The sequence below is a fragment of the Chrysoperla carnea genome, chromosome 1 (genome assembly GCF_905475395.1).
Source record: "Chrysoperla carnea chromosome 1, inChrCarn1.1, whole genome shotgun sequence".
Taxonomy (NCBI): domain Eukaryota; kingdom Metazoa; phylum Arthropoda; class Insecta; order Neuroptera; family Chrysopidae; genus Chrysoperla; species Chrysoperla carnea.
Window position 1 is genome coordinate 8,103,650 of NC_058337.1, and position 25,973 is coordinate 8,129,622.

The following is a 25,973-nucleotide window of genomic DNA, read 5'->3' on the forward strand; positions in this document are numbered from 1 at the left end:
TAATTGTGTTATGTCTTCAAATATTTCAAGAAACTTTGCTAATTACAAATGCCAATTTTGTCATCAAAATCGGTTTATGGGTATAAAAAAATATTCTAAGTCACTTTTTCTAATAATTTTTTGCGATATCTGTAACCATCCCTGCCGCTAGGCAAAATATTAAGAATCGGCCCTATTTGTCACTTTGTAGTAGGCTTAGTTTAAAGTTCAAATTTCGATTAAGTATCTTAAAACATGTGACCCATCACCCTGTATAACTGTGCAAAATTCCAAATCGATATCCTTAAAATTACGAAAATATGAGGATGTTTTCATTTTAAATGCGACACACTGTAAACTTATCTTTTTTTATACAATCTCAGTAATCCGAACATATCTGGTTTTGAGTCCCCGTTTACATTGATTGTAAAATCTTATTATTCATGATAAATTAATTTTTTTTCACTTTCTGACTGTAGTAAGAGAAACTGGAAAGGTTTGGTTAAGATCGGTGGTGTATAAAAGACTAGTGAAGTTTAGTGGAAAGATTTTATCGCCTTTGACTATTCTTACTTTTTACTTTTTATTCAAAATTGTCTATTTTCGCGTTGGATTTCTGCCATAACTATTAGATTCTCAAAAAATGTTTCAGCTCAAAATTATTTGTGTATAATATTTTCGTATGTTACTTTTCCTACAAATTTTCCTACCCATCGATTAAAATGGTCCACTCTGTATACTAACATAAAAATAAGAACTTATCGTAAAAAGTAGCATATCTCAGATAATTTTGAAAGTCAGATAAAAAGTCGAATAAAAAGCTTTGCTTCAAGCTCTTAAGGAATTTCCAGCATAGTATTTGCTTCGGAATGTCATTTTAAATCCTTTAACTATCTAAAACCACATTTTCAGCGAGTTTAATTAATGCTTTCTTTATGCTTTTTGAATTACAGATATCACAAAGCGGTGGACTTCTACAATTCATACCCAATAGTTGTGTTGCGAAATTAGATGCGGCATATCAATTTCGAGATCGTCGTAAAAAATTAGATACATATATACATACACTTCCAGCAGACCATTTTTATTACATAAATTCGGATCAAGAATGTATTGAAACAAAGAAATTATTTTGCAAAAAATTGTGTGTGATATTTATAATATAGAATAATAATGATTTTGACATACATAGTTGGGAATTCATGATAATCAAATGGAATATTACGAATGTAGTGTTTGTAATAAACACTTTCCAGAAAAATGTTTATCAGTTGCACATAAACAAATACATGCAACCCGTAAATGTACTCTTTGCGATATAAATGTTTTACAAAAAACTTGTTTAGGCATAACGATGAAATGCATAGTTCAAACAATGATTGCAAACCATTCAAATGCAATTTATGTACTAAAATATTTGTGAAAAATTTATTTGGAACGGCTTAAGATGCAACGCACTGGAATTCGTCCGAATAAAAGTATTCGAACAATTACTCATATGATTACCTGTTTTGAAAAATGAGGCTGTAAGTCTTGTTGAGAATGCTGCTATAACGATAAAGATGGATGCAGCCCCACAAAAATATGACGAGAGAGATGTAACAGTTTGTAGTTTATTATTTATTGAAGATAAAAAATCGACAAGAGAAGTTGGTGAAGAACTGGGCCTACGGGAGTTTATAGTTGCAAACTTTCTTGTTTAGGCATAACGATGAAATGCATAGTTCAAACAATAATTGCAAACCATTCAAATGCAATTTATGTACTAAAATATTTGTGAAAAATTTATTTGGAACGGCTTAAGAAGCAACGCACTGGAATTCATCCGAATAAATGGCAGTCGCAAAGTATTCGAACAATTACTCATATGATTAGCTGTTTTGAAAAATGAGGCTGTAAGTCTAGTTGAGAATGCTGCTACAAAGATAAAGATGGATGCAGCCCCACACAAATATGACGAGAGAGATGTAACAGTTTGTAGTTTATTATTTATTGAAGATAAAAAATCGACAAGAGAAGTTGGTGAAGAACTGGGCCTACGGGAGTTTATAGTTGCAAACTTTTGGAATAGGAGCAATTTCCGATATTTAAAATATGGAAAAACCTGACCGTTATCGCAGGATGAAGTTTTGTGAAGCTGTGATGGAAAAGGCTAATCGAGAAAATAATTTATATTGGGTGACCATATTAAGGAGCCATCTACGATTGAATACAGGTAAGAAATTGTAAATATAGAACGATAATTAACTATTTGACTTGACTGGTTTCTATAAACCATCTCAAATGGTATTTAAAGAGCTCATAAAAATGTTTTAGCTTTTAATTATTATTTTATGTATTATAAAATAACAAATGTTAATACTCAATTTAAATAACTCATTAAAACGTTATAGATAGTCTACTGAGATTAAAACGTTATAGTCTACAGTACAGATGGGGGGTATAATTTCGTGACTAACACTCATATGAAACTTCGTTAGTGGCATCATTTCATTGTAACCTATAACGTTTACATTTACAAAAACTTTGGAAATTGGGGTGTTTTCAATGTGGAAAACGGAAAACATGTCAATAAAACGACCTATTGAAAAAATATGAACAACCATTTGCTTTTTTCTTAAATACAAGATAATTGAATTTAATAAGAGAGGATAATAGTGGCCTACAAAATATTGGGCCATAGCAATACATAGCCATTTATTTTTACGGCGAATCAGTGTTTAAGTTAACCAACAAAATTCCCTATAGAAAAAAATTGTTTTCTTGCAAAAAAAAAACAAAGTCCAGTGCAATAAAATAAAATGGAAAAGTTATAGATCTCAAAAAAACCTATCGATTGACGTCTGTCTGGTCCGATTTAGATTTGTAGGTGCCGAGAAAACTAAAAAAAATGAGCGAAAATATTCGTTTTTAAATTTGTTTATAACGTTTTTTCTTTTTCGATTTTAAAGTTGATATTTGGTGAAGTTATGAGTAATAGGTTGACAAACCTTTAGTTATTTTTTTGGAAAAAAATTTGGAAAATTTTTCGAAAAATCGAATTTTTTAGAAAAAAAACATCTTTTGTAAAAATTATCCTCTTAAACGGGGGATTATAATAAGCAATTTTTTGGGGCATAATCTCTTCGTCCAGACTTCTTCTATTATCATATTTTAGCAGCAGGTGAAATTTTTTATTTTTAATGCCGAAATCAGGCTTTGAAAAAAGTGCATTATTTTGGGATGGAAGTGGATAATTTCGCGGTTTCACGTATTAAACTAACTGCAATGCACTGTACAGATATTTCTAAGAATTAAAAAAAAAAAACAATTGATAACATACTGTATGTAGATTCGATTTATTTCAATAGAAACTATCTCAAATTTTTTTTCAACTTGTTATAGGTGATCGACCATATTAATGTGAAACATGCAGTAAATCAATCAACGAAAGTGTGGGTTTATAAAATTTATGGATACCTTCAGTTTTGATCAACATATGGATATACTTGCAATTGAAGTTTGTACAAGTACAGAAAATGATGTCATAGATAGTGGACCAGTGAGAAAAATTTGAAGGAAAAAGGCCTAGTGGCCAAAATCTATAAATGGGGTCGTTTTTTTAGTCTTCGCTAATGCACTGTGTGCCCTTCCATAAAAATTTGTCTCCCCCTTTTTTTCTGTCCCCGTTCATAATTTTTGAGTTTGTACAAGTACAGAAAACAAAGACAGTGGACAAAATCTTTGACAAGAAAAAACGCCAACTGGTCAAAATCTATAAATGGGGACGTTTTTTTAGTCTTCGTTAATGCACTGTATGCCCTTCCATAAAAATTGTCTTCCCCCCTTTTTTTGGTTCTCGTTCATGAACTTCGACTCCCCTCGTCGTGCCCTTTTATACAAATTAATCTTTTTTCTTCTTTCTTTTAGTGTTCGTAAATGTACTTCAGGTTCCTTTGTGGTGCCCTATTTCGTGAGCCCAGTGGACAATTGCTCCTTTGCCAACTCTTAAATCCACCACTGATCACATGTAGCAAGTCAATATAGTAGATGTCACCGATTTTGGATTCAATCTCAGATGTGAAAACGCAAGATTTTTTGGAAATACGCGTATTTTTTGTATAATTTCTCGCCACTCATCGAATGAGAGAACTTACATGAATACATTGATTCATGAAAAAGAATATATATTACGTATTTGCCGATTTTTGGAATATTCATAATTCAAATTGACTAACGCTTATAGGTCGTTTGACCTTGACTTTCAAATGATCTTGAAAATTTATCTGGGCTTAAAATTTATTAGCACAGACAAATAACCTTTATTGCCTTTGACAACTTTTGGCTATAGCATTTTTCTGTAGCTAGCGTGTTTTATTTCAATTAAATGTAATAATGACATATTTTCAACTCGCACTTTCTCCGAAAACTAACAATTTTTGGAAAAATGTTTAAATAAAAAATGTTAGTTTTTCACGAAAATCTACTTCTTAATTTAAAGTTTTATTCTATCTCTTAATCTATCTCTTAATCTGGAGAATTAGATCCAATCTGATGTCAGAACATGGTGTCCCCTATCAAACTCTGCAACTTTTGTTTAAGTTATTTTTTTATTGGTTAATTACAAAGCAAGCTATCAGCCATAATAAACTAAAATGATCCGCCCTGTATTTTTTCGTATGATCTCAAACATCTTGATTTAAACGCAAGATTAATTATTTTCCAAATAAACTCGAAATCGATCAATCCGCTTTCTAAATGGTGTTCACTTTCTGTACCAATAGATTCAATAGCTGTAGCCTAAAATACAAAAATTCGACTTTCTGTTTTGATAAACTCGAGGCCATTAACCAAATCATTCAGTTAGGATAAGTGACGCTTCCTGCTTCAACCACAAAATAATCTTCATTTTCGTCAATAACGAGTTTTTAGCAAAAATACGAATTTTTATTTTTTCAAACGCTTATATATCAAAAAGGTGATGTTTGGTGAAAAGTGTCAAGAGTACAAAAATGCTAAAAAAAGGTCTAGTATATAATATTTAATGACTTTCAAATTAAATTTTTGTCCGGAACCACGAAACAATCTTTATATTCTTCAAGAACGAGTTTTCGGAAAAAATCCGCATTTTTTTTTCAAATGCTTATATCTCAAAAACGGTGGGGTTAATTAAAAATTTCCAAGACCAAAAATATTTAAAATTGTAAATATAAAACCCAACAGTTTTTTTTAATGTTTAATAAAGAGAATATGGTGACCGGGAGAAGGGAACTTCTGCCCCGCTGACAGAGCGTAAATCGAAAAAGCACAAGTACTCATGTATATGACATTTTTGAGTACACTCAGGCAAACATTTTCCATCGGGTTCCATAAAAATATACTGACGAGGAGACAATTCTTGCGTCAAATGCTTCATTTCCTACAGTATTTAGACTTTGCACCTGATAGTCCAACATTTAACGTCTTATAGCTCGAAAAGTTTGGATAGAAAAAAAATTTCAAATAAAAGTGGCGGAGAATAGACTCGTCTTAAGTGATGCATAGATGCATTATCTTGGTTAATCCAATATTATAAGAGTAATGGGCTGAGATAGAAAAACCCGTTCATTAAATGAGCCATAAATTGTAGGCGGTAACTTTTATAAATTTAAAAAAATTTATACTCTACAATACTGGCCTCCGTGACTTCGAATTTAAATGCATATTTTCCGAGACATCGGCCCAAATGGTTTTTCAAAATGGCGGCTGAAGCTCCAACGGAATCTGTCAGCATTTTCTGATTTTATACTCAGTAAGTGATCCTAATTTAAAAGAAATTGGATCGTTAATTTAGTGCAAAGTTAAATTGTATTTTTACTGGCCTGTAGACATTTTTTTTTTTTTTGGAATTTAAGATGTTCTGGAATCGATAAACAGTCTAGTCTATTTAACAAGTCTATAGTTCAGATATAATGTACGTTTGTGAATAATATATAAAAATTATTAGTTGTCAATTAATAAACCAGAGTGTGTTAGAAACAGTAAAGAAATAAGACGCACAAATGAACTGTGAAAAATATAATATTGAATTTACGAGTAACAATAAATATATCTCAATTAAGAAAATATTATTTTATATTATCAGTAACACCCCCGCGACTGGTTACCAACGTTCGTTCAAAAAGCAAACCAAAAAACAATAAAATTGTTTAAAAAAAAGTGTGGTTGAAAAAACAAGTGATTAACATATATCTTAAAATTATATATATGGTGATGATTGGTACAACGCAAATATCAACCAAATAAAGTAAAATACAAACTCAATACTGTGAGAACTGCTGTCAATATTTTAAAAACTTATAACGTGCTTTAAAATAGTGAAGTCAATATTTAAAAAAATAATAAAGTGGTCTAAAAAAACATGTGATTAATATAACACAAATAACAACGTAATAAACTATTTAAAAACAAATCATCATAACTGCTGTTAATATTCTTGTTGTGTTACTATTAAATACAATTATCCTCAACGTCGTCCTTCATATAATATTATTTTATTAATTAAAATTTAAAAATATCAATAATATCATGTATACCATCGTCAATTTTGATCGTAATAAAGTATTACGAAAATATGGTAAATCCAGAAGATATATACAGTACCTCCGCCTGATAAAATAAGCAAAGTTCTGTAAAAATTTCTCCATTTTGGCCGGAAAAGAAAGATTTATGGTTTTGTGAAGTCGGAGCTCAATTTGATATTGCTGGTTTAAAAAATCAACAAAGAAATATGTGTTAATATCGATGTGTTAGCTAAAGAGAAACTCTAAATTATTTTTAAATGAAGTGAAAAAAAATTCAAAGACTGATGACTGTGTTATAGTCCTATCATTTTAGCATTTCAAATGAAATTTTGTTTTTTAATTCTGGAACAACTGCAACGTAAACCATTCCGAAGTAGGCTGCGGTCGTAATTTTGCACCCCTTAAAATAGGAATCTGTGCGAACTGATCCAATCTGTTTCCATTCGTTAAAAACGAATGTTTAGGAATATTCATCTAACTTGGTGCCGCTAGAAAGTTTGACAAATTCAAAGACTGAAGACTGTGTTATAGTCCTATCATTTTAGCATTTCAAATTAAATTTTGTTTTTTAATTCTGGAACAACTGCAACGTAAACCATTCCGAAGTAGGCTGCGGTCGTAATTTTGCACCCCTTAAAATAGGAATCTGTGCGAACTGATCCAATCTGTTTCCATTCGTTAAAAACGAATGTTTAGGAATATTCATCTAACTTTGTGCCGCTAGAAAGTTTGCCAAATTCAAAGACTGATGACTGTGTTATAGTCCTATCATTTTAGCATTTCAAATGAAATTTTGTTTTTTAATTCTGGAACAACTGCAACGTAAACCATTCTGAAGTAGGCTGCGGTCGTAATTTTGCACCCCTTAAAATAGGAATCTGTGCGAACTGATCCAATCTGTTTCCATTCGTTAAAAACGAATGTTTAGGAATATTCATCTAACTTGGTGCCGCTAAAAAGTTTGGCCAAATAAGTCAATTATTGGGAAGCATTTCTGAAGATATTTAAAAAAATTCTAAAATTAAGAAAATATTCATCAAATTGGCCCAGAAAAGTATACTCGGGAGTTTTAAAGCGAGTTTATCTCGTAATTTTCTTAGAGATCTAGTATTTTTATCATCGAATCTCAAGAATCGAAGTAAGGAAGCGAATCGATTTTTTCCTATTGAAGCACGAAATATAGGATTTCTAAATATCGAATCCCAGAATTTTCGAAAATCAACACCACCCTGTTTGTAGTTTGTTTCCATCTGTCTTGCGTCACTCTTTGAGATTCAGCGATAGTGTGTTTCACTATAATTTGTATTATATTTTCGTTGAAAAATAGGTTGAAACTTTCTATTGGATCGGATGTAACTTTGTCCGGGGGAAGAATCACCTTATGTACACCACCACGAATTATATTGTGAGTCCGACTTTGTCTCTCAGGTTCTGATGTTCCATCTTTGTCTTGATAAACGTTAATCTATGCATAATTTTGTAGAGGCGAATCATCACCTTCATTCCATACTTGTTACTCATCGGATTCCGAGGTTGGTTCTGTCGCCTTACTTTCATTATCCCAACAAAAACGACGATCAAAAATAAGTCCGAGTAGGATCACTTTATCACAGTTACTAAGTATTGTACGAACTAAAACCAAACAAGTAATAAAACATGTGGGCACAAGGATAGTTTTGTAATACAGATAATAAATAACACTACGAATGTCGGGTGACTAAACCCAGATATCAAATGATTATAAACAATATTTTGATTACAATCCGACCTACCTACCCACATATTCCTGTTACAAATTGTTATTGTGTCTTATGGACACTTGTGGGTTGCTGCTTGTGGTTTATTGATTATAAATAAAAAAATTATAATATAAAAATTTTCATTACACTTTTGGAATCAGTAAACCATAGGGATAGATTAGATAAAAGGGCTCTTTGCAGAGACAAATACTTTAGTTTGTATACATCTTTAAACTTAAAACTGCAGTGCGCAAGACACTTGCGGGTTGTTAAGGGTTAGGATACCAAAGTTATATTCTAACTTTTCAAACAACGACGTTTTTCACATAAAAGTCGAAAAATCGAACTTTTGCTTATAACTCGAAAATGAAAAATGCGAGCCATTTATGTTGACGCCAATGAACATTTCTCATAAAGAAGAGATTCAGAGAATACTATCCATTTTTTTACTATCTCGTATGTTATGGAGATACTCTAAAACATCGAATAACGTACACATTTTTTTTTTTTTGTATAGTCAATATGTCCACATTTCAATTTGTTGCCAAGGTGCATTACAATTTTCTCTTCTAGAAAATGAAGTGCGGAGACAAGGCCACAATATATTTTTCCATGTGGGGGCAGGGATGGGAAAATGTATAAAATATATCGTATCGATATTTTCAAGCAATATCGATACATACCGAGCAAAAAATATCGATATTTCGATAAATCGTTATTTTTATCTCAAAACGCGATTACCTGAAAAATTGTCAAAATATTCGAACGTGAAAAAAAATAACACAATTGGCTTATGAGTTTTATTGATTATTAAAATACGTATTTAAATATCATTATTAAAATAAAAATACTTATTATTAGGCAAAAGTTTGAACAGTAGGGGGAGGGGGGCTCATAGGATAATTTAAGGTTATAAATTAAATAATAAAAGAAATATAAGAGAAAAGTGGTCAAATTTGGCAAATATATACACTTTAAAGGTTAATGTGTATAGTGACAATAAATTATTTATTTATATCCCCTTAAGGACCCACAATAAAAATATTTAGCTAGATTATAAAATTATTAATAATTAGCTAGACCGGTTTCGATTGCTTTGGCAATCCTCTTCAGTAGCATTCAACCTCTTAAAATTAAAAAATCTTAAAAATATAAAAATACATTACAATAATCCGAAAAAAGACCGCATCACCCTGAAACAAATAATAATAAAAATTACCCTTAAAATTAAAATAAAATTATTTACCAGATTATAATAATAAATCTTTATGTTACACCCTCTAAAACAATATAACTGCCTGCTTTCACCTAAAACACAATAAAATATTAAGTTAAAATCCTAAGATAGGATTATCGTTATGAATATATCAAACAATGAAAATAAGCAAATTAAAAACAAAAACAAAAAATAAAATTAGAATTAATTAAAGAACAATAGAATAAGTATTACCAAATGAAGTAAAATGGTGTACCTAAAACAGAAGAAATTATTGATTAGTGTACCTAAAACAAAAGAAATTATTGATTAGTGTACCTAAAACAAAAGAAATTATTAGTTAGTGTACCTAAAACAGAAGAAGTTATTAGTTAGTACACCTAAAACAGAATAAAATATAAAATAAATAATAAAATGAAATTGAAGTAAGCAAAATTATAAAGAAAATACCAAATAAAAACACAAGAAAAAAAAAGTGGAAAAAATAAAAATAAATATAAAAAATTACCAAATGACAAACTGAAACAAACAAAAATCAAATTAAGTAAAAATAATAAGCAAAATAGAAAAATCAAAAATAATAGGAAAGAGAAATAAAAAAAAATAAAATAGAATATCGTATCTCGAGACAACACAAATGAAACAGGTAACTAAAAGAAACACTGCCCAAATTGTGTTGTTTTTCGATCACCATTCGATCCCTTCAAATAAAACAGATAAAAAGTGTACACCACAAGTATAATTAAGCAATAAACTTAATCGTCACATGTACTCTAGTTAACTGTTAAAAATTTGGTGATTTTCGCTTGTCTTATATGCTTCGTTCGTTGAGGTACCGGCCCTTGATTGGTTCTTTTATTTGAATCCAATGGCTGGCTGACCTTTGTTGATTGGCTGGCGGCATCTACACATAGGCTGTACAAGTCAGAGAATGGTACTGGACCTTTGTCGCTATTCAAAGCGTTCTTTCCCATTCTGTTGATGTACAAACTTTCGTAGGCATCAAGTGTCGATGGAATGTTGACTAATTTTAACAACTTTATCTCACCGATCTGATGTCCAGTTTCCATGGCGTATGATGCCACTGATGACTTTTCCTTCCTTTTATTGTTGAAATGCGCTATATGCTCTTTGTAGCGTACGCTAAGGGAATGGGCTGTTTGGCCAATATAACCTTTTGAGCAATCTGCGCAATCAACATATATACCTGACTTTTTGTTGTTTGGAATACGATCCTTAGTATTACATAACATTGACCTCAATTTTCCTTTCGATGTATAGGCTACTTGTAGGTTTGTGTTGTATTTTTGCATGGCCTCAGATACTTGGACGGGTTTTTTGCCGTAAAAGGTCAAAGATGTTCTTTGGACTGGTTCCTCCGTTGACAATGTTGTTGTTTCTTTAAGGAACTTCCGCCATTTCGCCTTTTTCAATAATTGGTCAATTACGTTCGTTGAATATCCGTTGAGTACCGCCACATTTTTTATGTAATCCAATTCCTTCTTGTAGTTTGTTGTGGATAATGGGTATGTTGTTAACCTGTGAACAAGAAAATTAAAAGCGGCCATTTTGTGGCTCCAATGAGAAAAGGAGTCCTTTGGAATGAACCTATCTACATTTGTCGGTTTCCTGTAAATGTTGAACGGTGAATTTGATGCTGGGTTCCGCTTTGTTCAAGAATTCCAAAAAATCGTGTACGCTCGTTTTCTTAGTATCTATAATTGTAAATATGTCATCTACATAACGATACCAATGGTGTGGAAAATACTCCGCTGCTTGTTTTAAATTCCTCTCCAATCTTGACATGAATATGTTTGCTAAAAAAGGGCTCAATGTACCTGTTTATAAAATTTTTCATTAAATTGGAAATAAGTTTGTTCCATGCATAATCTGGTTAATTGGAGATATTCTCCTCTTTCCAGTTCAGGCACATTGTTCTCCGTCAACCATTCCTCCAAGTGGTCCATCGCTTTATTAATTGGCACACTAGGAAAAAGGGCCGTTAAGAATAAAAAAATGTTAATCTAATATTAGAACGCTAATTTGTTTGTGCATTACCTTTGATTAAAAATTTTTAATGTCTTTTGTTGTATTCTAACTTTGATAATACATCTGTACGTTCTAATTTAAAATCAAAATTTATTATTGATGTAGCTGCTTTATTTCTTTCTGTTTTTAAATTATCTATCAACGTTTGACTCATCTTGTTTAAAATACCTAAAAAAATGTATATAATCAAAGTAAAAACCCATTAGGGAGAGTTTTTATTAAATATTATTAACTGTCATTTTTGACAGTTACATACATTTTGAAGATACAAGCTTATTCCCATCTACTAAATTTACACCCTTAAGTTTTTCTTAATTTGAATAATAAATTATTTGCATATCTCTAAAATTTTGTTTTTTTTAAAATAAAAATTGAAACGAAATTTAGTCCTCTCAGCCCCATGTTTGAGGCGTAGGGGACTTTGTTCGATCCTCTGTGTCTCAATTATCTACAATTTAAAATAAATTTAATTTGAAGAAAACATTTATTTTTTTAAAAAGTTACATAAAAAAATAATTAAAGTAAAGATAAATTGTTCGCAATTTATAGAAACAATATTATTATCATCTTCTTCGACCCCGGCGCAAGCTCGTGGGCCCAATTTTTACATACTCTACACTGAATCCAACCTTCGTTAGACTTAGATTGGAAGAAGGTTTCTGTGCAGTAAATTCAGTGAAGATTATTATGTCTAATATTTTCGGAATCACTGGTATCATCAGTCGACTCAATGTTTACTCTCTTGTTTTTAATTTTGTTCTTCCCCTGTTTCCCTTTATTTATTTTTACTGTTATTTCTAATCAATTCTTGCATAATTTTTTGGAGACTGCTAATTAATCTTTACGTCGCTTTTCTTCTTCAGCTTTCTTCAAAATTCTTAAAAGGTGAACACGTTAATTCTTCTGACTGAATACTGAGTTATTGATTTGCGTTTACTGGTTTTTTTGAGATAGTTGGGAAATGGGTTTCGGTGAAATTTGATTTAAAAACGTTTTGTAGGATTTTATTATTCGTCATTTGGGAGCTTGTTGAAGGTTGAGGGTCATCCATAGATAATAAATATTTATATTATACTATAGATAGGCATCTCTATCATCACCAAGGAAACTTGAGATTTAGTTCTCACTCTGTTCACCAGATAGCGCTTCAATCAATTGACCGCCTTTTTTAAAATACTCAATGCCAAATTCTAAATACAATTTAAATTTTTACTTTTTTTTTTTTTTGTTTTACTGTTTTAGAACATGTTTTGGTATCAAATTTTTATTTGAAATGCTATCAAATATCTTTTTTCCAAATCATGTGCTTAAAACAGTAAAACAAAAAATAATTAAATATTTTAAAGAAAAACAAAAACGCTTTTAAATTATAAAATAAATTTATTAAACAACTAATCTTTTATTTTTGTTTATACTTTTATGTCTAATTTTATATTTCTTATATTTACGTTAAGCTAATTTTTTAATCCTATCAGTAGCAAATCTTAAATCTATTCCCCTCAAAATATTATTTACAATCCGAACCCTTGTATAAAATAAAAACATTCTATTTATAAATAAAAATTTTAAATCGTGTTTCTTACAACTAAAATTAAAACTAATAAACGTTTGCATCCGTGTTGTAATTAAAAGTTTTAGATTTTGCAAATACGCAAACTAAGGTAAATACGTATGCATAATCTCGGAGCATTTTGAATATATTTTTCGAAAATGTGTATTTGGCCGCAACAATGCTTTTTTTGAATATGCCCCTTCAATTAAGGTATGTTCGTCATCTGAAGCAGCATCTTCTTTTAATAAATCATTTCTGCAAGTACGACAACACCAACACCCAATTGTTTTTAATAGAGATTTTGCCAAATATCCGGAAATATAAGAATGGGTGTATTCGTTCTCTGCAGAAATAATTTCAAAACTTTCTAACACAATTTCTTTAAACTCACTCTTTATCGATCGTCTCTCACTCTTCTTGATCGTCTGTTTCATTCTAGTCTATTACATTAGTCAATATATGCTACAGCTGTAATCGTTGATTAGTGTGCGGAAACCATGATTATGTTATTTTCATAAGCAAAAGTAATAGCTCCTAGAGTTCTATGGCTTGCAATGTAAAGGTATTTAATAAAGTGTTCTGAATCCATCCATCCTCTTACATTGCGTATGCAACCGATTCTGATGGACTACCTTTCATAATTGCTGGTGGTATACGTTGTCTAGGAAAGAGGAATAAACGGTCTGAAACATCGGACCTGACTTTATTATATTATAAAATTGATATATTATTCTTGTAATATTTTAATTGAAAGCAGCCAATTGTAAGAATTATTTAACATATTTGGAATCATACGGTAATGAGGAACAGGCTTAGGTATTTATTGGATTTAATATAATATTTAGAAAGATGTAGTTTGGTAAGGGTGAGGTTAATCAAAGATTACCAAGTTACAAAAGCTACTTAAAAAGACATTTTAAATAATATTTGATCAATTTTGGGTAGGGTTGAGTTGACCACTTTTGACGATTTCATCCCCTCCAGCTCCAGGGGGAGGGGTCTCAGAGGGGAGTTATATCAAGCCTAGGACCTTGTTGAGATCAACCCTGATACGAAGTTTCACTGCCGCCCCCTCAGCTTCTACCTAGAAAAGCTGAGGGGATTCTCTCCCATTTTCCTGTATTTGAAAGGTTTTCCCTAGGGTGTGGGCCTTCTCGAATTTTCCCGGATATGTAGCTTATACCAATCCTAGGAACACCTTAAGGTCTAGCCTTGTGCCAAGTTTAATCGAAATCGTTGGAACCGTTTTTGAGAAAACCACAAAAATCCTGTTTTGGCCTAGAGGGAAGTACCCTTAAAAAAAGGTCTACGGAAAAATAAAAAAATTGTCTGGAATTATGCCCTATTTACCGAGTTTGATACCGACATACCGACGGACGCAATATTTTTTAAAAACCACTTTTTGAGAAAAAGGGACCCTCAAAACGTGTATTTCCGTTGAAACCCCGATATCGATTTTTTTTTCTATCGCAATACCTCCTTTTTTTCCTTTTTTACTTTATTAATATAATAAAGCACGATCGGCACTTACAATTCGGCCAACTTGTTTGCGACCTTTCTTTGCAATAATCTTCCTAGGCCTAGGGACTGTATTTACTCCTGTATCATCCGCATTAAATACTCGATCTGGTTGAAAAGAGTATTTATCCATCATATATTTTAATGTCGTAAAATTTATTTACTTGGACTGTTAAAGGCAGCAGCTCTAGCTATACTTGTAGGCTCTGGTTCTCTTATAGATATTTGTGGATTTCGTTTGCGAAAGTCTTTTAACCAATCTTTTTCAGCAAGCCCCTTAGTTTTATTAAAAGTATGCGGAATCCCCATTTTTTCAGCAAGGTCAAAACCTAACTTTTGAACATCACGTGGAGTCAAATGTACAAATGTACAAATATACTAATTATATAATTTTACAAGAGATTCATTGTGATTCTGAGAAAAATATCAATATATTAACCAGTCTGTTGCATACATTTACAATAGTAGTAACAACGCCATACACTATTGATTTATTACCTTTTTTAGCTATTTCAATCATTGCATGAATAGCTTCTCTATTTTCTACCAATTTTTCTTTAACTTCAGCATCAAATGCCAAATAAAAAAGACCTACTGCCTATTTTCTACTTTAAATTGACTTAGAACAACATCAACGAACAGTCTGTTTTTCTACTCTTAAATAAAAATATATACTGATTGAACTAAACTCTTAAAATAATTAACTTTGGTTATTGATACTTCAGGTAAACAATTATAGACTACATTTTCTTATAATTTATGAACGACTTGGACCATCTAGTTTGTTGGAGATGTCACTAAGTATATCACTTCTTTCTTTCATTATTGCGTTTTTCTCTTTTAATACTGTAATTAAATTATCCATGGTATTTTTCCAGATATTAGCGTTGTTTGATTAAATGTTATTATTATCCTCCGAGTTTTTAGCCATTTGTTTAAAGATTTCTTTCTTTTCTATATCTAATTGCAGTTGTTTATTGCGTTGCCCATAAAATTGTCGCGCGTGAGTATTTTTTCCAGCATCTTTCTTTTCTTGTTTTTCATTATTTTCATCATCTGTGGATACTGCTAAAGAATGAGAAGATGTATTATCAATTGTGTCTGCATCAGAAAAATTATTTTCAACTCTGAAAAAAATAATAATTAAACTAGTTTTTAATGAATCAATATAGATAAGAGTATCATAAGAAATACCTTTTATTTGAATTCGACAAATTCAATGGCAAAGAATTAATTTGAGATGTTGGTGTTGAACTTTCTATAACATTATCTGTTAATATCACTGATTCATCATTATGAAAAATTTCAGTCATCATTTGTAACCATGGCCATTCAGCTCTTCTTTGGCCTGTTGATCTCTTACTTTTTAATTTTTTTTTTTGTATTGGAATTTCATGTTTCTTATTTTTTTATCGAGATCTGGATATGTGACATTGATATTTCGCTTTAAAAATTCAGCTGCTATTTCCCGGTATAATCTATTCTTCTTAATTCCTGGGTCACGAAACTGTTTAATTCTTTTATTATATTCGTCTAAAAGTAATTTGATTGTTGATGGAGTCCAAAATTTAGCTGAAAAAAAAATATTACTGCAAATTAAGTTTTCCATTACATTTTTATACCATGCATATATGAAATATACATAGTATATTAAGTTTAGTCCCAAGTTTGTAACGCTTAAAAATAATGGTGCTAGGAAAAAAATTTTGTCATAGCTGTTCATAAAATCACCTAATTAGTCCATTTCCGGTTGTCCGTCCGTCCGTCCGTCTGTGGACACGATAACTCATAAACGAAAAAAGATATAGAGCTGAAATTTTTAAAGCGTACTCAGGACGTAAAAAGTGAGGTCAAGTTCGTAAATGAGCATCATAAGTCAATTGGGTCTTGGGTCCGTAGGACCCATCTTGCAAACCGTTAGAGATAGAACAAAAGTTTAAATGTAAAAAATGTTCCTTATAAAAAAATAAAAAACTTTTGTTTGAAACATTTTTTTATAAATATCACTGTTTACCCACGAGGGCGTTAATTAGGTGCAAATTTTATAGTATTTGTATGTTGTATGTGTGTTTATTTAAAAAAGTGAATATCTTTTGTTATTTACGTGACGTCAAAAAAACAAATGATTGCGTATCAACACTGTCTATACATTTTATACATACTGTCTATACATGTGTTATGTGATAAAGAAATCAACACTGACTATGCATGGTATTTCAAAAATTAACTCAGCCAATTGTTTGTTTTCACTTGTTTAAGTTGATTTCAGCTTATGAGTTGATTTCCTTTCCCTGGTTGGTGACGCCTTGATTGGAGTTAAATAAGAGATAAGTTGTTGCGAGTCATCCCGATCATAAATCCGACTATTGAAACCAACCCACATTGGTACATTAGGTAATTCCAAAGCATGACTAACCATCTATATATTGTCTATTTCAGTGTATTTTTGACAGTCAATCGTTTCTTCAAAAGCAACCGTTGATTGTAGCTCCTCGTCATTTTTGGTCTGTTAGGATACATTAATTGGAGTCGGAGCCTCGGACATTTCACATTCAGTTGTATTTAACTGGATGTTTTGATATACAATTCCTACAGTATCGTGTAGAGTATCCTTTCCATTTGTAGTTTCTACAAAACGGTTGAAGGGCAGACTTTTCAATTGAAGTATATGTGGTTTCTGTTTTAAGTTCTTGGACGCCTTGATCACTAATGGAGTGTCCATATCTATTAATCATATCAATAATTTCTCTACTACTTGTTAAGCTCTTCAAAATCTTACCTAACATGATGTGCTTTGACGTCTTCACTTGACCGTTACGGTTTCCATATATTATATCTTGACAATAAGAACGAACTTGACGAGAACATTTAATGCTTTTTTTCCGCTTTTGATTACACCCTCCTAGAAGAGTGAAATAAAAGTCCAATAATGGTTGTGGTATCGAAACTTCTATCAAATGCTGATCTGTGATATTTTTAGAGGGTAATTTGTTTTTTTCTATTCCAAGTATTAGTTTTCTTAGAATCAATTCAATTTCAAGATTTTTATAAAACATTTTCTGTTCGTAAGTTTTCAAATACTCTATTATCTACAGCTTGTAAATACTTAGATGCAATAATTTTTTTATTACGAACAATAAAAAATTCGATGTCGTTAGAAAATAATTTCATAATTTTCTCTTCAAGTTAGGGTGGTGTGAAAGTGACGTTCATTTCAGCGGAATTTTCTTGAAAAATGTTTTTCAACGAATCAATAGTCACTAAAAACTATTTGGTGATATTTTCGATGATAATACCACTCACTTTTTCTGGATGATTTCTTTTTTGAAGATATTGTTAAAATGGAGTCGACAATCTTATTTGTTAAATTGAACTCGACAATCAATTAACTTTGCCACACTTTGCACCTTTTTGTATTTGCTTTGTGCGTTTTTGTAACATAGAGGTACAACCTCTCTAAAATTAAGTGAGTGAAATTTCACTAATTTTTGCAGTTGAATTCCCGCAACTTAGAATTAGTGAAAATTCACTGAATGATTCAGTTAAAAAAGAAAACACTAAATCATCAGTGAAAATGAGATTCACTAATTGATAAATGGAAATATATTTCACTAATTTAAAAGGGGAATATTTAAACCACTAATTTGTGAGTGAAAGTAGGAGGAACTGCAGCATATTTGGAATACTAGTTTGTTTTTTGAGAATAAATTTAAAAAGAAACGGGATGGCTCAATAAAAAATACATTAAATTATTGGCAAATTATTAAACTTTAATAATAAAAATTATCAAATGTAACAAAAACCAGAAACCCTATCAAATATCTATTAAACTATAAAACTGCAAAAACGAGATTTAGGGTACAGGTAATTTGGAATATAATATTCCAAATTATATTCACATTTTTTCTTTGACAATTGCTAACACTTTTTCTTAGAAATTAATAGATTTCTTGACTTTGTAACAGTTTTATAGTTTTTAGTTATCTAGGTAATCAATCTTTTTTAAACAAAATATTCTAAAATAACAATTAATTATTATGTAATCAGTCACAATAATCACAGATCAGTTTTAACTTACAGTTTATTATTCTTAGTTACTATTCTTGCAGTAATCACAAATATACACACCAGATTCATAGCCGTCACAAGCACCGTGAACCCATAATTCGCACATACCCATTCTTCACCCGTTTTATCCTCGCTATATTTTCCATTACAGAAAAAGCACTCGGCATCTTCGTCAGTTGGGACTGCAGTTTCATCTGTCGTTGCAACATCGACGGAAGAGTCTGTGTTATTTCCAGATATTTCCCTAGGATTCGGATCTGATGAGTCACTGTCTGTCATATTTCTTTTCTTTGTCTTTTTTGTTATTTTCTTCTTGCCTTTTCCTTTAATATTTTTTTTCTGTTTTCTGTTTTCTTTATTAGATGTTTTAAGTTGTGCATTCTCAAGGTCGGCAATAATCTCAAGGAGAACTTTAGATTATTGCGGATCTTGCTGACGGCCTCTATTGCTAGTTATCTTTTAGATTGTGGGCACGGGAGAAATATGAGAGGGAGTAACAAGGGAGTGAATTTCCGTCCTACTACTTGACGGCCCTGGCTCTGTGTCATCAAAATCCCCAAATCGCAAAGAAGCAACCGTGAGGGAGGCGAACGTCGTTGAAGCAGTTTGACTGCTTTGATCCTCTTCAAAATCTGCAGCAGCGGCCATGTAATCGGCTTGAGTAAATATATTTCGATTAAACGGATATATGCCACCAACTCGGAAACCATTGGCAGCAATTTCTCCAGTTTGGCACTTGATGTAGGCTTTTCCGAATAGCTCAAGAACATCATATGGTGTTAGTGGCCTATTAGTTTCTCTGAGAAACACCCTAACTTCTTCACTATAGTAGGACTTTAAGGGTCCCACGAATATGCGGTCCAGCGGTTGAACTTTATGCGTACAATGAGGAGGTAGTGACAGGATCGTCACATAATGTTGTTTTGTTAGATCAATCAACTCTATGTTTTTGGTGTGACTGTAATGGCCATCCAGAATCAATAGCACTGGGGATGTCTCTGTTGGTTTCACTTATTCTATGAAGTGTTGAAACCATTGTGTAAATAAATAAGTTTGGATCCATCCCGATGGATGTGCTCTTCCAATAGAACCAACTGGAGCTCCTCTCATTAAAGCATCAGACATATTTTTACGCGGGAAAATAATCATGGGTGGGATAAATATTCCTGCAGGGCTCATACAAATTACAACAGTTATTAAGGATCCTATTTTGGCTGACGTCATTGCTCCGATTTGTTTCTTGCCTCTTCGAGCAATAATTTTCGGTATTTTACTCTGAACTATTGAGAGACCACTCTCATCGACATTAAATATGCGCGCAGCAGGGAAATGTTTATCAGCCTGGATTTTTTCAAGATTGTCGTAAAATTCGTCCATTCTTTCTTTAGTAAATCCATTAGCTCGTGCTTGAGATGTACCAGTTGACTGTCTTATGGATAAAATCTCCTGATGTCGTTTTAAAAACCCTTTTAGCCAGTATCTCCCAGCAAACCCACCCTTAAAGGGATTTTTTATATTATTTTTAAGAGCTAGTTGATGTGCCAAACGGCGCATATCCATTCTAGTCAGTCCATAAAACTTACTCTCCACGGTTAATACGTACTCCACCAGCAGGTTTTCAATATCTTGACCAAAAACTGGCCTTCGACCAATAACTTGATTCGTTATAGATTCAATCGGAGAGTCTATCATTTACAAATCGAAAAAGTGTTGACCTGGGAACGTTGAACTGTTTAGCTGCCTTTAAGTATCCCATTCTCTTTTCTCTAACAGCGGCCATTTCCTCTTTTTCCCACCTCTTTCTCTTCTTGTATTTGTGAGATGTTGACATTTCTAATAAAATCTTATTTCTAAAAATAAGGTTATGGTTCGCCAGTTGAGTACCATAGTGCAGTAAGAAGTGCCAACTTATTTCGTCGTTCTTTCGGTATTTTATTGACAATACATTGAAATGGCCAAATGCTACCCTGATTACTCATAAATTGGGATGTTCCATCAGTATTAACATTTAAAGTTAAAACAAATTCATTCTTGTTTTGTTTTGATTTAATATAATTTTCTTCTTTATATCTATTACCATCGCATACATCACTGATACCGCTATAATGTTTTTGTTTAAAATTTTATTGTTAATGAAGTTTCGTATTTCTGGTTAATTAAAATCTGTCGTAATTGATGCTCCAAATTAAGAATAATAAAAAAGTTGTCTCCTTTGGTTGTTTTTTTTTCTGACATTTTGAGCATGCAACTTCTTCATTTTTTATTTATGTTTCGAAATGGGATCTGCCAATGGATTATAACAAATTTATTACGCCCTCAGTAGGATTGAATAATTTCTGAATTTCATATTTGGAAACATTGATATTTTAATATAATGGTTCAGCTAAAATCTTTATCAAATCAAAAATAGCCTGTTGGGCTTCATATGATAAATTAAACTTTATAGTAAATGCTAATATCATATTCAAAACCTCCCAAACAGATATATTTGATTGTTCAAACATTATCCAATTATATATTTTATCATAGGGAGTTTCACGTGGTGGGCAATCCCATTCAAAGGTATTATGGCAGCCATAAAAGTTTTCTTCGTCATCAAAATTTTGTTGCTCGTTTAATATTTCTACTACATTAACCACTTCCTTTTCAGGAAGAATAACGTCCTCATCACCAGATTCACTTTCATCACCATAATTGTATTCGAAGTTATACATGCTGCCATCACTAACCATTTTTAATGCAAAAAAATAGCGGAAACTTTACTTAAAACAATTCTCAAAAATAAACCTTTCGCTTGAGTGAAAGTTATAAGAGTAGATATCGAAATCTGCAAATGAAAATAAAGGAATACATTAATTTTGACATACTTTTTTTATATGAAACAATAATCTAATATTAAGCTCAGCTAGTTGTTCCAATAATTTTATCAATGTGACTGCCCACAGGTGTCAAAGTACCCTAATTTTACAGCACTACCTGTTTGATGGAATTTTATTTATCATTTGCCTGGCCCCGGGAACATAAAACTACATTTTTTAAATATATTGTCTGTCTCATGTTTTTTTTCTTGGAATGCAATAAATCAATAATCATGTAAAAAATAGTTTTCACATTTGTTGTTTAATAATTGTAATACTTTAGTAATATAAATACAGAGTGTACTCTACCAATTATTATTTTTTATTAAAACATTTATCTGGAAAAAAATTTAATAATGTAATATAAATTTAATTATTTTTATAGGTTAAAAAACAAACTTTTGATGGATGAATATAATTTATTCAATTAATTTAGGGATAGCTTTGCCTACTCTCTGCCAATATAATGAATATTATATTACTCGATGGAAACCACGGGCAGGTGGTAGGCGTCTTCCATCAGGACAGGAAAAAGGAATTGGTTGGAAAATGAAATAATATAAGGAGATAGAATGAAAAGGAAAAAGAATGAAAATTATTTATTTATTTAATAACAATTTAATTTTGAACAAATTTAATTTAGTTATTAATTAAATAAATAATTAATTAATATACCTGTAAAACAATAAATAATTTTAATGTTAATTTTGTTCAAAATGTAGCCCATTTACATCTACACATGCTTGAGCCCAGCCCTTCTTAAGATGTTTCTGGTCGTTCTGCTGATCATTTCCGGAGTAATTGTTGTAAAAGTTGCACGAATTCGAGCTTCTACTTCGCGGACATTTTCATTATGGTTATATTCTCTTTGGTACACTAAGTTTTTGATATATCCCCACAAAAAGAAGTCGCAGGGATTGAGGTCTGGGGATCTCGGTGGCCATGTAATGGGCCCACCTCTTCCAATCCAATCATCTCCATACACTGCATTTAAATGATCTCTGACAATTCCTGTAAAATGAGCAGGTGCTCCGTCATGCATAAAAATAATTCTTTGTCTAACTTCTGCACTTAAATTGCTGTTTTGAATTAAGGCTGGCAGTTCATTCTGTAAGAAATTCAAATAATTTTGCCCGTTTAATCTTTCAGGTAATACAACTGGCCCAATCTGTAAAATTTAATGGTGAAAAACAAATTAGATGTGAAAATTTAACAAAATAAATTATTTGAACAAAATATTACCAATTGATCATCTATAAGACCTGCCCAGAAATTAAATGACCATATGTGTTGATGCCTTGTTTGTCTCACAGCTCTTGGATTAACATCACTCCAATATACAAAATTTTTGTTGTTGTGACATCCATTAGTAGTGAAAGTACATTCATCTGTCCACAAAATATGCCGGTAAAAATCATTATTTTGACGCTGTTGAGCTAAAAACCCAACGACAAAATTAATGCGATTCTGAGGATCCCTGTCTTCCATTATACATTGTACTTTTTGATATCGATATGGGTGGAAATCGTGCTTTTTTAAAATCCTAGACACAGTTGAGGCTGAAGTTCCCAATCTATTAGCAGAAATTTTCCAACTTAAATTCACGTCACCTCGGAATGCATCCAATACTAAATTCTCCAATTCGATTGGAAATGGTGGCCGTTCAAAATTGCCCCTTTTAGGCATAACTGCATTGCCGTTTTTAACTCTGTCAGCTAAACGTTGAATCACTATGTAGTCTGGGAAATGATTTCTTTCTGGAAATCTTTCGCGGTATAACCTTTATGCTTGACGTACATTTTCATTGCTCGCACCCAAACACATTAACATGTCGAAATACATTTCAGATGTATAATCCATTTTAAAAAAATCTAAAAAAAAGAAAATATTCCTCAAAATTAACGTAAGTAAATAAATGTTGCTTACCAAGATAATTTTTTAAATAGAATGATCTAACAAATTATTTCACCTTACGATCAAAGTATGGGAAGGTAAAAATTCATGTAAACGGTCAGTTACAATTTTGCATGATAGGTTTTAGTGTGAAAGAAATACAAAGAAATATTTCTTTATTAGAAAAACCGGCTTCTAAAATCTATAATTTAAAAATTTTTTATCTAATTTTAATTTAAGCAATTATGAATGAAAACCATAAAAGTTACGTAAAAGGTTTAATGTTTATATGATACAAACAAAAGAGTAAAAACCTAAAATTCACATAAAGAAGTCGGTGTTTCTAATAAGGAAATATTTCTTTATGTAAATTTATGCAAATAGTAAAAATTATTAAAATGAGAAGATACAATTTATGAATGAAAACCATAAAGTTACGTAAAGGGTTACAAAAGGAGAAAATACAAAATTTACAAAACTAATCTTATATAATAAAATAAAAAAATTATCTAATAATCTTTAGAACTATATAATTGATTTTTACCTATAAATTGTACGCATTTCAGATTTAAGAATCGGATAGCTGCCCAATTGGAAGAAGACAATATTTATTTGTCCTTTGTACTATGTACAAAAATTCGCCTGTAGCGTTGCTGTTCCCCAATCTCTGCTTATATATAATGTGCCCAGAACTACTATCACAGCCCCATTTACTTATCAAAGTGTAGGATGAACGAGGTAACACGCCTCTGATAACTTCCGACTGAGCTGCAACTAAACGTTCAGCCGTTTTATTCAAAATCGCCTGAAGTTTAATTTTTTTCATTTTCAACTACGCTCTGCTACCAAATGAAGCAAAAAGAAGTAGCTTACCCTAAATGGGGGTTATAGAAAAGAGGATGAAGTAAATAATGAATATAGTATTCGTTATTTCCGGGAATAAATAATTAATGAATTGAATATTCATTAATTAAGGGAATAATCCTTAAAGGATTCAGAGTTAAGAAATGTGCTAGGCCCACCCATACAGTTTTTGGGGATAATTGTTCTTTTTAAAGCCACCCTGATATTCAAAACCGACAGGTCCAGAGAATAATTGATCGTAACTGGATGGAATGTTTAGTGCCAAAAAGCAAAGGCTTCATACTTTACTTACCGAAATATTACCTTGTGGATTTAAATCTCACATCTACAAAACAAAAATACCCAAGAAAGGAAAGAGTTAAATATAATATCATAAGATAATTATAAATTTCAAATGTATTTTATGTAAACCATAATCAGTTACAAAGGTATTTATAAAGTATGCAAATTCAACACATTAAGTGTTTTACTGAATAATAATTTACAAATTCTAAATCAACTTTAATCTATGTAATTCAAACAAATTTATATTAAATGTTAAGAAAAAGGATGCATAATCAAGTAAAATTAAAACCTTTAAAACTGTAAACCCCAAAACCCAATAATTAGATTAAATCAAAAACATACCAGATCATTTGTTTTTTGTTTTTTTTTTTTTTTAAATACCTCAGCTTGCTCAAATACTTTTTTAGAATACGCCACGTGAAAATTAATTAAAAGTTATAAAAAATCTAAGTTCCATTATTGTTGCTATTTTATTTTTAATCAGTTCAGTACGAGATCCGAAGTCGAAAAGAGGACTCCTATCAATATTCAAACAAGTACGTTAGGAATTACTCCGCGCTCTGATCAATCTCCGCATAAGAAATAGATCCATTAATTAATATAATATATTGTGTTCGTAATTTATGTACACTAACTAACATAAATTACGGAACAATAAGTCATCAAATGACTTTTTTGGTCGGCCTATATTCTGACCTCCTGAGGTCGTTGAAGACGTTGAAGGGCACGGCTGGTTTACACATACAGTTAATTCCATACCGTACCCATCCAACCAGTTTTTATGTTTCATTAAAAATATTTCCCTATTGCATTTTGATGATGCCCACTTTTCACTAAATTTCGCGGAAAAACTTGAAATTTTCATCTTGAGTTTCTTCAGACATTTCATTGTAGATTCTTCAGACATTTCATTCAGGCTATGTTTATTACATAAAACATTAAAAATGCGATGAATTCTTTCACTTTTGTCATATTTTAGCCATTCTTCGAAAAAATCCGATTTCTTCATAGTTATGACTTGCTCTGAAAAAAGGACAATATTTTTACTTGCGGGTCTTTTCGGGCTTTAAAATATATATGAATCTTTTCTTAAATGTTTGAAGTATAATATAGAAAAAAATCTAGATGGATACATTTGGATACAAAAAGTTGCAACCCTTTAAAGTTTAAATTTCGCAAAAAATATTAAGAATTTCTATCATAATAATCTAAGCCATGGTACACTAAAAATGTGAATGATTTAATTAAAAAAAATAGATAAAAATAGAGTACATACCTTCAACTAAATGATCCATCACGATAATCACTTTCCACTATACCACAAATTTTAAGATATGCCATCGAAAGTGTGAAAATAATTCAACTAATTTGACAATGCAAAACTACCTTTGTTACCACTGTATTTTGAAC

The 25,973-nt window shown here is 31.2% G+C and overlaps 1 protein-coding gene across 1 annotated transcript; it reads right to left on the bottom strand.

Moving 5' to 3' along the window:
* Positions 1 to 19,674: 19,674 nt before the first annotated feature.
* LOC123290680 lies at positions 19,675 to 20,223 on the bottom strand. Its single transcript, XM_044870942.1, has one exon. It carries the CDS (start codon positions 20,221 to 20,223, stop codon positions 19,675 to 19,677), a length of 549 nt encoding a protein of 182 aa, XP_044726877.1.
* Between the last annotated feature and the right edge of the window lie 5,750 nt (positions 20,224 to 25,973).